The sequence below is a fragment of the Bombus flavifrons genome, chromosome 10 (genome assembly GCF_040668555.2).
Source record: "Bombus flavifrons isolate JBK064 chromosome 10, iyBomFlav1_principal, whole genome shotgun sequence".
In the NCBI taxonomy this organism is placed as follows: domain Eukaryota; kingdom Metazoa; phylum Arthropoda; class Insecta; order Hymenoptera; family Apidae; genus Bombus; species Bombus flavifrons.
In genome coordinates this window covers 2,692,816-2,706,206 of record NC_138451.1, presented here as the reverse complement: position 1 = coordinate 2,706,206, position 13,391 = coordinate 2,692,816, and the positions used below count along the sequence as shown (strand labels likewise).

General features: G+C 36.3%; 1 protein-coding gene across 1 annotated transcript; it reads right to left on the bottom strand.

Annotated features, from left to right (window-relative positions):
* Positions 1 to 8,932: 8,932 nt before the first annotated feature.
* Positions 8,933 to 12,473, bottom strand: LOC138184078 (synaptic vesicular amine transporter). The gene is made up of 7 exons (XM_069121745.1): positions 12,052 to 12,473; positions 11,556 to 11,765; positions 10,647 to 10,913; positions 10,410 to 10,450; positions 10,009 to 10,155; positions 9,436 to 9,757; positions 8,933 to 9,266 (listed from the first exon to the last, which is right to left on the bottom strand). Exons 1-7 carry the CDS (start codon positions 12,155 to 12,157, stop codon positions 9,049 to 9,051), a joined length of 1,311 nt encoding a protein of 436 aa, XP_068977846.1. The 5' UTR covers positions 12,158 to 12,473; the 3' UTR covers positions 8,933 to 9,048.
* Positions 12,474 to 13,391: the final 918 nt, after the last annotated feature.

Below are 13,391 nucleotides of genomic sequence, written 5' to 3'. Positions count from 1 at the left end.
ATCAAGCTGGGAAACGTTAGCTCCTGTCTTTGTGTGAGAGTATGTAGGTCTCGTGTCATGGATGTTACGTCTATAGCTGTGTATTTTCTTTTTGTAGGAGCGTTATGTGTATGAGTTTGTTTGCGATGATGTGTGTATAGATAGAGTAGGAATTATTGTGTTTGCGTGTGTTTGTATGGGGATGATACAGTGACGTCTTTTGCTTGATTCTGAGGAAAGGAATGGGAATGAATATGCACGGGGTAGGATATATCGTGTGTGAGAGGTGACAGTTGGAAATCTACGTATAGTTTTGGTTGTCTTTGCGTGGAGCCACGTATCGAAGAGAGTTACATCATTGGGTCTGCTCTGCTAAGTAGAATGTACCCGGCTTGGGTCAGACGCGGGGCGAGAGCTTGGTTACTTGATATTGTATTTAAGAGTAGAAACACTGGTCTGGAATATATTAGGATGACTATACTATGTATGGATAATCGTAGTTTACCTGTCTTTTGACAATTAGCTAATAGTAATCCACGAATTTGTTCGATATATTTAATTTAGATTCCAAATAAAGAAAAAATTAAATTATTTTGAGTAATATAAAAGGATTGAGTATGTCATGGTTAAAATGGTGTAATAAAAATAAATAAGTATATACGTACGATCGTGTTTTTATTTCAATAAAGTTAATATTAATTTTATCCCTAGGTATTTATAAATATCTTTTTCCTATTCAAACAAGACCGGACGAAGAATTCATACTTCATAATTAATATAAAATGCATGACACAAAAAGTCGGAAAAAGTAAAAGAATTCAATTAACAAGATCGAACGTAAGAACTTAACAAATTCTTCGAATCGGACCAACTACTATTTCAAACAGTTAAAAATCGGAACGATATTTCACGGTAGTTTATCCTTCTTTCAGTTATGTGAGATTACATAAATATTGGTAAGAATTTTTATTAGTTTCGTAAAATAAATATTTAAAAATTCTGAAATACTTAGGAACGTACATTACAACGTTGAGGAAGGTTACAATTTTTAGACTCGATATCGTCATATATTTTTCAATAAAAAGCAGGTTCACTCCCCTCGTAATCCTACACGGTCCCTAAATTTAACTTCCCCCTCGATTTTTCTGCTTTCAATTGGTGCAATATTATCGTCAACATCAAAGCCTACGCTTGTTTCTTAATACAATAAAAACACATGAAAACCTTCTGTAATATATCCCCTGGAAATTTACCTTCCTCATCCACTTTCCAATCACCAATGATACCAGGAACATCGAAGAAACCAATATCAACGAGATCTAAGTCATCCGTGTTCGTCCCCAACTTCTAATCCCTTAACCCAAACACTCCAGTCAGTAGAGAATTCCCACCCAAACGGGCCAAACACAAATCACTCCGAGCATCGCCCCATAAGCGCATCCTCGTGTTTCCCATCCACGTGTACACGTCCACACGGTCACGGTCTGTCCCGCATATACACATCCAAATTCACGTATAGCTGCTGGAATCGATATAGCGAAGTCATAAAATTGATCCGATATTAAGCTTTTTACAATGTAGCTCGAGAGAGATTCAGGAAAGTGCGTAGTCAAATACTTACGTATGTAAATACGCGACTAATATTCAATTCTCAAGAAACAAATGACTTCCATAAGTAAATTTTATAAAGTGTTTGTAACATCATCATTTTTCTGTACATTTAAATTTATTCAGTTGATTGATGTGTCCGAACAGTCCATATAATATTATGAATTTCACATCTTAATTATTATACCTAGTGCAGTTACCTATACTTATCTTTTATGAAAAGTAGAAAGGACATATTTCTTGTATTAATTGGTAGTAGAGATGTAGGACATCTCGAGGATGAAATGATAATTACCTTCTCAATCGTTCGCTTGTTATTTTATTACACTAACAGAGAAATCTAACATCTATTACAATACATTGTTAGTAAATTATAACAGCAAGTTTAAGATATATCTAATATATATCTTCCAATTCATCCGTTTTAAATTCTTTCTTATATTATTAGCTTATCGAAAACCTTAATTCCTTGATGTACGACTTCGCCATATTTCTTCTCCCAACTATACAGACACATCACCAAATTCAGAAAGCAATGTGGTCGCGCTCGCGCGAATTGCAATGGACCAGGTTAGGCGCGAACTTTCCACGGGGGTTATGCGTGCGCCCGTAGCCAAGGCACACAGACACATCCATCGTCTGTGTGTCCGCCTCGGGAATAGCTGGAAGATCGATAACGGAGTACGAGTCCCGGACGCAGCATCTCCCGTGTCTGCTCGCGCGATTTTCCACCGAAAATTTCTCAGAGGGCCGCCGATAGCCGGCGTGCTCCATCGATTTGACGCCGTTCTCCGTCGGCTAACCGTTCCCAGACGTTTTGTTTAGACGCTTTACCATCACGTTCGTGTTTCTTCGGTTCTTTTTACCATGATACTTAGTTATAGAGATTTGGTAGGTTGATTTTCATACTTTGAGCAAGGTTGTTGAGGCATGTCGTGGGCGGAGGTTGATTTAGGGGTTGGCGGGCTGTGGAGGATAGAAGTTCGTTTGGCGAAATTGTTGTAGTTCGCAGTTAGTAAATTGTATATGTTAATGAAAAATATTTACACGAAACATTGTTTTTAAGTTGCTTAATAGTTGCGAATATTTATCTGCGATTTTTTCCTTATTATAAAATCAATGATAGAGTGGAGTAAATTAAAGAAATAGAGAGGGACGGGTTGCGTTATAAGAGCATAGATTGGAAAGAAAGAAAAGCAAAGTGGAATAAGAAAGAAGAGGAGAAAGGGGAGGGAGGAAGGGAAGTAGAATATAAAAAAAGGGAGAAAGGGTAGTAAAATAGCAAAGGAAGGAAGGGAAGAAACTGGGATAACAAAATGGGTAAAGGGAAGGAAGCAGAGTAGCAAGGAAGCGAAGTAACGAAAAACGGGGCGGGAAAAAAGGAAAATGGAACGAGGGAAAGCTAAGAGGAGAGTTTTTCTTGGGAGGAAGGTAAGGAAGAGAGGGATGAAAAGATTGGAAGCGAATAGAAAAAAACAAATAAAAATAAGAGGAAGGAAGGATAGAAGGAAAGGAAAAAATAGGAGACGAAGGTCTTATAAATTTTGTTTAAACCTTAAGGAACGTTGAAAAGTTTGACGACGCACGACAAACACACACACACAAAGATTGTTTGTTACGTGAGGGTATAAGTTTTACATGAATGTTACTTGAACCTTCTTTTCCTTCGGTATTATATATTCTATTGTAGGTACGAGACACGTGATTAAGGTTCACTTCGTATGTATAGCATGTTCTGGAAACGTGGTCGATCAGAGTTTCGAAATTCAACGTGCTAGGGTGCGCAAATGCGTCTAACTTTATCCTCCTTCTTTCTCATACATATCTAGTGAGAGATAAATTTTTATCAACGCGTAGTACCCACTTCAAAATTCTATAAAACTGCTTATCAATTTCTTTAACGAAACATACAAACGTCTTTACTGACCCTCTAAAACGAATAAATTCAAGGACCATCAATATTTCTAATATTAAATAGTATAATTAAAAATTCTAATACAATTAAACAAAAATAAGGAAAAAGAAGGAAAAATAGCGCAGGAGGTGGCGTGGCGTATCGTTTTTCAATAAATTATTCGCCCGCATGCGTGTCTGGCTCATGCTGTGCCGTTTAAGCGCTCCGGGTGTTTCGTATCTCGCCCCATAAGGCAAGCTACAAATTATATCTCGAGGACACACAGGTAAGCTATCGATTCCGACCACGCTACTTGCGCCATCGTTCTTTTTCTCCCGTTCGACGGCCGTTTGTCTCACCGCAAGTTTACGTTCCCTCAGCGTGCTCGTGAATTAAAAATCGATGTCACCGTTACAAAAGTTCGTGCCTCGTAAATCTCGATCATTTGATACGTGTTCCCTAAAACCGTGCTTTCTTCCTTTTTCTATTTTTTATTCAAGTATTTTATTCAAACGCTTGAAACACTATGCAAGTTTTCGTAAGGGTTCGTAAGAAAAACAGATCTTTCCAAATTTTCGACTTTTTCTTAAAAAAAAATTGAAAAGTATCGAACAGAAATTAAAGATGCTAGATTATTTTCCTGTTTCTCTAGAAGAAGACAAACGTGGACAAGGCTTATTTTTATCGTAAGCTCTCTGTATTGGTATAAAAGAGTACATACTAAAATGGAGTACAATATTTGTGTAGACAAAGAGTATAAATCTTCTGGATGGCGTTCCAAACTTTTAGATTGCAATTTATTAACAGAAGGTTATGACTTTTTCGTTTTAGATTCGAAAATTAATTAGGGGTTTCATTGGTTAGGTACGCGAAAGTTTGAACCACGAAATTACAGATAGAAGATTTCGAGGTTTGGAAATTGTTATTGCTTCGCCCGTTGTAGGGTGTAGCGAATATTGTAGTATAGGTACAGGGCCCGATGAGTTTGTTTCATCGTTGTAAATTGTTTTACCTTGGAGGATTGAAAATGGTGCGTACCATTTGTGGAGTTTAATAAGTTTCCTATAGGTTGAGGGTGGTTAGATAGCTTTCTTTGAGTTGACCTTTTCAAGTATGCATAGAACCACCCTGACGCACTATTTAATTTTCAGTTGTTTCTTGACAGTTTTTTCGTTCTCTTCTATTTATAAGTAAACGATATCGGTGAACAGTTCAAAGAAAGAAATACATATTATTCATCGACTGATATCGTTGGTTCGTAGATGATCGCTATGTCGTGATTTACTTAATTTTATTTAATATCTTGTATTTTATACGTCCAAGATATTATTGTTGATTTTTGTATTAAATATACAGATTCCCAAGTGGTAATCAAAGCTGAAGAAAGACAAATTGTTAAATCAAATTAGTCGACAAAGAGAAACGTGACTGTTGAGCTCGAACATTTCAATTGGTATAAGTGTTTCGTGTGCTCTTTTAAAGGTTGTCCGAATTAGTATCGTTTTAAAGGGCACCCAGGGCCGATGGATGCTGTGAATATTTAAAAACACGAACTGTATTAAGTGTACGTACAGTGGTCGAGGTATTAACATAAATAGGCGTTTCTGTCGATAGACGATTGGTTTATGCGAGAAGGTCAACCTCGATGAAAGTAGAATTAAAATGGAATATTCAATGCAGAATCGATTTGCAAGCCGATATCTTGACTTTTGACCCCTATAGAACCTGAATTTAAGTAATCTTACGGTGCACGTGTTATAGAATTCTTGTTAGAGGATCTTCGTTGTTTAAAGTACTACAAGTACTACAAGTATGCGATATAAGTAGAAATTTATTGAAAAGATATTATTGAAATATTTTTATGGAAATCCTTCGGGTGGATCGTACCGAAGCCATTTAGAAGTTATTTGACAATTACGACAGAGAAAGACGTTTAAATTTATTTGAGATTACTTAGAGGTCATCAAAGATTATTTTGTGATTTTTTAAGAATAGTTGAACGTCATTTGAGATTCATCCAAAACTATCTTTCTGGTCTCTTACATTCATAATTATTTCTTTCTATTCCTATATCATCTACAAGGATAAAGGGCATGTTTTAAGAGGATGATCTCGATCGCTGGAGAAAGAGGCGTTAGTAAGAGCGTAATGTGGCTCGTTAGCTACGAAGAAGGAAAAACGTAGAATTGTAAGAGAAAAGAGGACGAAGGACGGATATAAGTGCTGGCTCACCCGTTTTAAATTCTGATCGAAATCCTAAATGTCCGCTGATTTTATCCGACCTTTCCGATGTTTCCCTCGTTACTAACGTAGTTCGTGCTCAAATCTTTCCTACGTACGATAAGAAAACTGGATAAACTTATCTTACTTATGAGTTCCGAGACCGTTCTTGGGTTATTTCAATTTTTCATCCGATTCTTGCGATGATATTAATCAAGCAAAATACAACGTTAAACAGATAGCGAATGTTTATTCAAATTCATACGTTCATAATTTGTTTCGCCTTTAATTAATCCTAATTAAATAGTTATTATATATAATGTGTTTTACTTTGGATCATTTTACGTATTTTTGCACATTACGCGCATTCTGTACATTTTTGTACTTTTAAATTTCTTATAAATGTATAAATATCTGAATCTACTTATCTCATATTTAGTCTGCTAACAAATGAAAGAATCAATATCCTTTTCCAACATCTAATCACCACACGTAAAACTTACGTTTTAAATTTCAATTTCTTAAATTTAATCTGAAAATTCGATATTCATTAATCTTATTCTCCTCGAAGCAATTGCCAAACTAAAATAAAACGGCTAATGAATTAAAGAAACAATCTCCTTTTCAATATGTATCGCATTCTATTCCCTGTAATATCAAAATTCCAATTTTGTCAATTTTCGTTCAACGTTTATCAAACTCCCTATCCCGGAGCAATTACCAGCGTCAAACAAAATTTCCATGCATCGTACATCAGTTAAGCAACCAAGTAACGAATAGCTGGACGATGTTATTTCTTCGAACGATTAAGCGTATCTCAACAGGGGGTGCGAACGCGGAGGAAAACAAAGGGCGATGCAGGATTTCCCAGAGGCTTCTGGATTCCACGTGGAATGGTTCTAGCTGCAATACTGATTTCCAGCGTCTACTAAATTTGTGCCAGTATACGACGGCCATTTTCACACACACCCCTCGCCCCTCTGCCGGTTCATGACTCCTTTACCTGACCAACTCCTCGGCAATAGCCGTTCCGAACCAAACTCTCACCCTCTGTTCATGGTCTTTATTTCGAGCCGGATTGCAACCGTGCGAACATCGATTTTCTATTTATGGAATATAATTTAACCAACGTTATTGTAGGATTACGGCGACGTTAACGTCATCCCACCACCAACCCACCACCTTTAAGGGAGGATTTAATATTCTTTAGGTTACGAGGCGGGATGGTCGTTCTCTGTTTGCTACGATTCATGAAAGCGTATAATTGGTTGTATCGAGCGTGCATGCCAAACTATCGGTAGTTTACGCGACTTTAATTTCGTAAATATACTGTATAATTCGAAGCAGATTTTCGTGTACTTTTTTTCCCAGGTGTAACATAAACAGTGTTTCATTTTGTTCCGTCATTCGGTACCAGTACAAGGATAAATTCGATGTTGTGGCTTTTTTCGTGAAAGCACAACATAAAAAACGTAAGCAACGTAAAAATGTAATAGCTCATAAAACCTTTCTTGAGGGTAGTAAAAGAGATCGAGATTCGGACATTGTGGAACACGAAAAAGCAAGGAAATAAAAATAATTGGACGGGCAGTTCGCTGAAAGTGTGTTAATAGAGTTCTCTTTAGTTCGGTATCTTCATTTTAGGGACCAAAACAAAGGATAGTGATATTAAATAGGATATCCTATATATTTTTCATCCCGCAGGTTCAACGCAAAAGCGTTTTTCACTCTTTAAATATTTCAGCGTGGGTAGTTATTGTAGAATACATTGTCGTAGAAGTATATTTTAATTTACATTTGTTAAAGCGAACATTAAGAAACTTATGATTTTCAGATTGCTAATTTCTATTTGACGATGTACTAATATTAGCATATCCGACGTCAAAGAGTATTCCTATTTCTAAATAATAATTTCTCGCGATATTACCTTCTGACATTTAAATAACCTACTAATCGGAAACAATTATCTAGATACCTAATTAGTATTTAATCACAATGAAATATCGACGAATTTGTTATTTTTCTTGATAATTTCTTTGTTTCTTTTGACTATAAATACGAAAGGATTGTTATCAAATATCAATGTTTCGATGCTATTGTATTACCGGCACGTCGACCTAATTACGCTGCTAATTTACTTGTGAGCAATTTAGCGAATAATTAGGAATTAGCAATTAGTCGTTCGACTAGCCGACCGAGCGTCGAGCAACGGTTTCGTTTATTGAGAGAACCGCGTATGAACCGCGTGCACTCAGTTTCTTGTTTGTGTGACACGACGCGGTTTCCGTTCCACGTGAAAACGACCTTTTGTAGCATTTTCGCCAGTGAAAATAAAAAATACGACGTGCCAACGGTACAACAGGGAGGTGTGGTAATTTTTTAAATATTTTATTTCATTTCATATTGCTCGGTACTGGTCAGTAAGTTTTGAACATCGGAGGAACTACAATTTACCAACAAATTTCTGGCATTCGTTGTACATTACCACCATTCTTCAGAAAAGAACCAAATTAAATATTCTATGTGTACATTTCATTACTCGTTCTCTGACGAAATAACTATTCAGTTATCACTGTTATTCAATTAATTTTAAATGCGTAGATAGAAAATGTGTATATATAATTTCGATAAAGAACAGTCCAATTTCTTGAAATTTAGGAAACAATTGTGAACGTCGTCGCATAATGTCCGCGGGACGTTACTTAGCAATTTCCAGGATGCTAATTTACTTCGTTATAACTTACGACGTTGAGCTACTCTCCGTAGTATAGTTGAGTTGGAATACAATGATGTTGCTAATGTTGTTTCCGAGCGTTTCTGAGACATAAATTCGTAACAGAGTGTCCATGAAAACTACTTTGTTAATAATAGTTAATATTAACCGATCAAACTTCTCTGTAACGGTAAATGACATAATATTCAATTTTTTGTAAGCAAATAAGTGCAATACCGTTCATAAAAATATGTTGACAAAATACAATATTTTATTTCTATTTTTAAATTAATTCAGTAACTTATATATAAGATGCACGTAGCTAAATATAACTATTTCTTTGCTTCGCTAACGAATAAGAAAAAGATACTTGGGTCGATCATCGGCACTGATAGGTACAGGATATTACAAGTATTATGTCGTAGGATGTGTACCTATTTAATGTTTAGTATTTTATTTATTCATTGGGAAAAATATTTAAGGATCGTTTAATGTTTTTACCTTTATTTTTTGTCACTTCTTAAATTATTTTAATTTAACAAAAACCAGATATTACGACTTATCCTTATAGAATTACAATATATGTATAAAAGAGAAGTTAATCTTGATAATTGGTAGAAGCCGTTAAATTATATCAGAGATCGTCGTCAGAGTCTCGAAAACGCTCGTACTTCGCCACTGATTTCTGAAAGGTCTCGTAATCCTTCTTTTCATCTTGCTGAGTTAATAATTTTCTTCTTTCTAAGGTGAGGTATATCAGCAAAGGACAGTAGCCGACGTTCATTAAGCCGATAATTCGCATAACCCATTGGAAACCGATCGTCTTCACCATTTCTCCTCCCACGATGGGACCTTGAAGGAATATTCGTTATATTATGTATTATCTAAAAGTTCCTTTATTCACCACTGTATTTCTGTCAAATTGAATTTTTTGAATTGAATTTGTTTGCGAACAACCGCCTCAACTATTAAAAATATTTTGATTGAAAATACTTTTACAGAGCAAAATAAAATAGCTTACCAAGAGAATAGGCCAGACTAACAGCCACTTGTTGGATCGAGTAAACCGGACCATAATTACCATTTTGGTCCACAAAGCTAGCTAACAATGGCACTAGAGCAGCGTCCGCTACCCCAATACCTAAACCCATTCCTAAGTGTGGAACTGCCAGTTGAGACATTGTCTGCGAGGATGGTATCAAAATGACACTTATACCAACTAAGAGCATGGCTAGAACAGCAGTTTTACTTCGTCCGTAGCGGTAAGCTATCATGCCGAAAAAGTTGGTCCCAATTAGATAGCCCACGCTATCTGGAATGAACACTGTCCCCAGTTGCCATTTCTAAAAGAAATTTTTCTATATTTCTGTATTTTTTACATTTTGTCGTAATTATATATACATTCTTAATACTAGAACTACCAACAACTAGAAATGTGTATCGAAATAACAGATATAATAGGAAAAGGAAGACGGGTACGTATCAATTGATCTTTTTGGCTATTCTGATAATTCTAGCGTTAATCGATCAAATTTGTGATTCGAAATCATTGGAAGATAAATATTATAAGAGTAAAGTTGATATTTTTGGTAACCTTAGGTTTTATGTGAGTTCGTAACCAGATTGGTAGGCAGGGCTCTAAGATAGCCATCGGTGATGTTGAACACCATATAGCTCCAAAAATTATTAGTACGTACGGATCGCATAGCAGATGTGTCCAAGACGTTTCTCGATCGCTCGACTAAAAATGTCGTTTATCATGTTTGTAAATGAGATAAAAATCAGTGAAACTGAGTAAATAATAGAACACTGAATAACATTCCGCTGTAATAAACGCTGTCCTACTGTATTCGTGCGTGACAAATTTTCAACGAAGAATTTCGTTGAACTAATTTTTTACCGTTCTGTATTTGTCAAGTGTAGGAGGATCGTCGCAAGTTTAATTTGGAAGAAGATATTCTATATTACAGTGTATATATAGCACATATTATATACCTCGGTGTTCATTTTGACGTCCAATGTAAAAATCTGCAGACCTGAAAGCAAATTACCATTGAGATCGTTGAAATCTAACGTGTAAATGCTTTATCAAGGAATCATTTCTACCGTGAATCATGAAACTCAGCAATCTCTTATAAGATTTATAAATTCTAATCTTCAATTTTCTAAAAAGAATCCTGAAATATTAAGTAGGTATTGAAAAAATTGAAAAAAAGTAAAAAAGGTTCGTACAAATAGTAACGACGATGAAACAAGACACCAATAGAAAAGGTGCCATTTTCCCTTCGAGATCGTAAAGGACAGAACCAATCGGATATCCAACAAGAACACCCAATGCTATGCTTCCAAGAACGAAGCCCATAATCTTGGACCTCTTGTCCTCTTCCGGGTACTGTGAAGCGACCAACGACATACCGGAAACGCCGATACACGCGGAGGAAATACCCTGGATGCTTCGAGCCAGAAACAGCACTTCGTAAGTTTGGCCAAACGCGAACACTGTAATAGTTGTCGCACTCAGAGGATGTCTTTGTTCTTACTCCGTCGAGCTTTTGGTAGTATTGTAAAATGCGAAATACCAGGTTAAATATAAAGTGAAGCAGTGTTTTGGAGAAGAGAAAACTTGTTGCATTCAAGTGAAATAATAGTTTTGTGTTAAAGAATACTATGCAGAAATTTGAATGTTTCTTTCAAGGTTATTAATACATATCTTAAAGAATATTACCGATGAAATATAGTGATATTAATTTATTGATAATATATATTTCCTCAAATAAAATTATCCATTATAGAAATTTTTATAGCTACGATATTAAGCGTTTATTTCCCTTTTAGTAGTTAAATTACAATAGTTTTTAACTTGTCGAGGAATTAAGAAAAAGATTTGGTCGCGCTTCTTATTAACTATTCTCAATGAAGATTTTGAAAGTAGTCTCGTCGAAAATTTAAGAAATATAATTTTTAGCTTCGTTTGATCTTGTTTCGACGAGGATTAACGAAGCGTTATTATCTGTGATATTTGTGATAGCTAAAAAATTGTTTCGCACGTTTCTGGGAAAACTGACGGCTTTTAATAGGCAAAGCAAATAGCATCGTATTGTACAACCGGTTTAAATAATTAGAAAAGTAGAATGAGCTTACGCATTGCTGCTAGCAGGAGACTTAGATTTCCAAGGAGCAATGGTTTGGTGTATCCAAAAGTAGCGGTAAAGATGCCCACTGCTGGATTTAGTATTAATTGCATCAGCGCCTTTGAGCTTAACAACAATCCCACTCGACCATTCTCGTCGTCTTCATTGTTTATCGTCGAGTTTCCGTCCAAGGTGCAAAGATAGTCAGGAATAATCGGCACTGAAATATTTTTTATCGTTTCGACGATCCACGCAAATAAAGTCGATATTTGTATAAAAAATCTTCAAAATCTCTTTAAAAAGAACAATTTCTAACGTTTAAACAATCACTAATGTTTTGCCAACGGTTTTTAAAGTTTCTCTCTTATTTTATCTTATATTATCTAAAAAGAGCAGTTACGAATATATTTGAACCAAAATAATAATACACCAAGGATCTCTAAAATTTTGTTCCACGTTTTATCCCCTTAAGAAGACCGATTACTAATATTCGAACAACACTTTACCAACAACCGTGAGCAACACGTTGTCCAGAAATAGGCTGAGGTAGACGACAGCAACGACGATTGCCCTCGAGTTTCTTCCTGTCTCCATCGTTGTCTTCGCCCACATTGAACCGAATTCTCAACGAACCAAACCCTTGAAGCACTCGATTACGATCACTCGAAGCTTCCAAGGACATAGTCTCTTAGTAGAATCGATTCTACCCCATACCCTTCCCATCGATCGGCAAATTTTTTCCTCTTTTGCGCGAGATCACACAAGTTGAGATCCAGTTAGTCTTCGACTTGAAGCAACTTCTCTTCGAATTCGCTTCTTTCGATACCAGAAACAGGGTTTTATACGTGACTGGAAAGCGAACCAGTCCCGATCATGCTTTTATAGGTATCCTGGCAGTGTCCTTGCGCAGAAGCTTTTTCAGAATACGCGAGTTGGAACGCGAGTGTCGCGGGCCCCTATACACGACTTTCACGAACCGATGCACTTTTCGATTTATAGTTGTTACGGCCGCCTTATCGAACACTGCCAGCCACCCTGCTTTTCATTAGTTTTCACCCGATCGTCACATGGCGTGGAACTAAACCGTCAAGAAGATCGAACACTTTTACGAGATTTCAGTTCGGTTCAGTTCGGCTCGGTTCGGTTTAATATCAAAGGATCGTAAATTCGTACCATTAACTTTGCAGCTTAGGCATTTGATTTAAGAGTTTGTCAGATTTTTGATTTAAGGATTGATCAGAGGGTGGACGAGTCATTTCTAAAGACAGTGGATTCGTATTTGATTAACTTTGAGAATTTTTTCTAATTTAAAGGAAAATTAAATAACCAGAGAAACAGTTTTATACGTTAATTTTCCACTCGTTTCGAGTAGTCTGTATACTTGCCATGAGTTATAGCGGACGTCCGCGACGTGCCACTGGTTTCCGGTTACGGCACTGTCATCGATATTCCTTCGGCACGTACACCTGTGCCCCGATTGCGGAATTACGTTCGATCATAACGCAATTTCGGCAGGGAACACGCGAAATTGCTTCACTTGCACGCGCAACCCCTTTCTACGTGCGAAAGAGGCTCCGTTCGTTCTCATCTCGTTTTCTACTTTAATTATAACGATATTGGCAGACGGAGCGGCTTTCGCTTCACTGTGAAAGTCAATCGAACGCTTGCCAACAATGTTTAGTAAATTATATCGATTAAACTGTTATTTGAAAAGGAAAAAGAAAAGGAAGAAAGCATAAAAACAACGTAAATTATCTTTAATGAACGGGGATCTGCGTAAAATATTCTTTAAAACGAATAATGATTATTAATTAATGATTAATATCGTTGGAGTGGACGCATAATT

Excerpts from the sequence above, each read along its gene's own strand:
- LOC138184078 (XM_069121745.1), bottom strand. The coding sequence starts at position 12,157 with ATGTGGGCGAAGACAACGATGGAGACAGGAAGAAACTCGAGGGCAATC. Across the intron at positions 11,766-12,051 it reads CGTGTTGCTCACGGTTGTTG|TGCCGATTATTCCTGACTAT; the intron begins GTAAAGTGTTGT and ends AAAATATTTCAG. Across the intron at positions 10,914-11,555 it reads TCTCCTGCTAGCAGCAATGC|TGTTCGCGTTTGGCCAAACT; the intron begins GTAAGCTCATTC and ends CAACTATTACAG.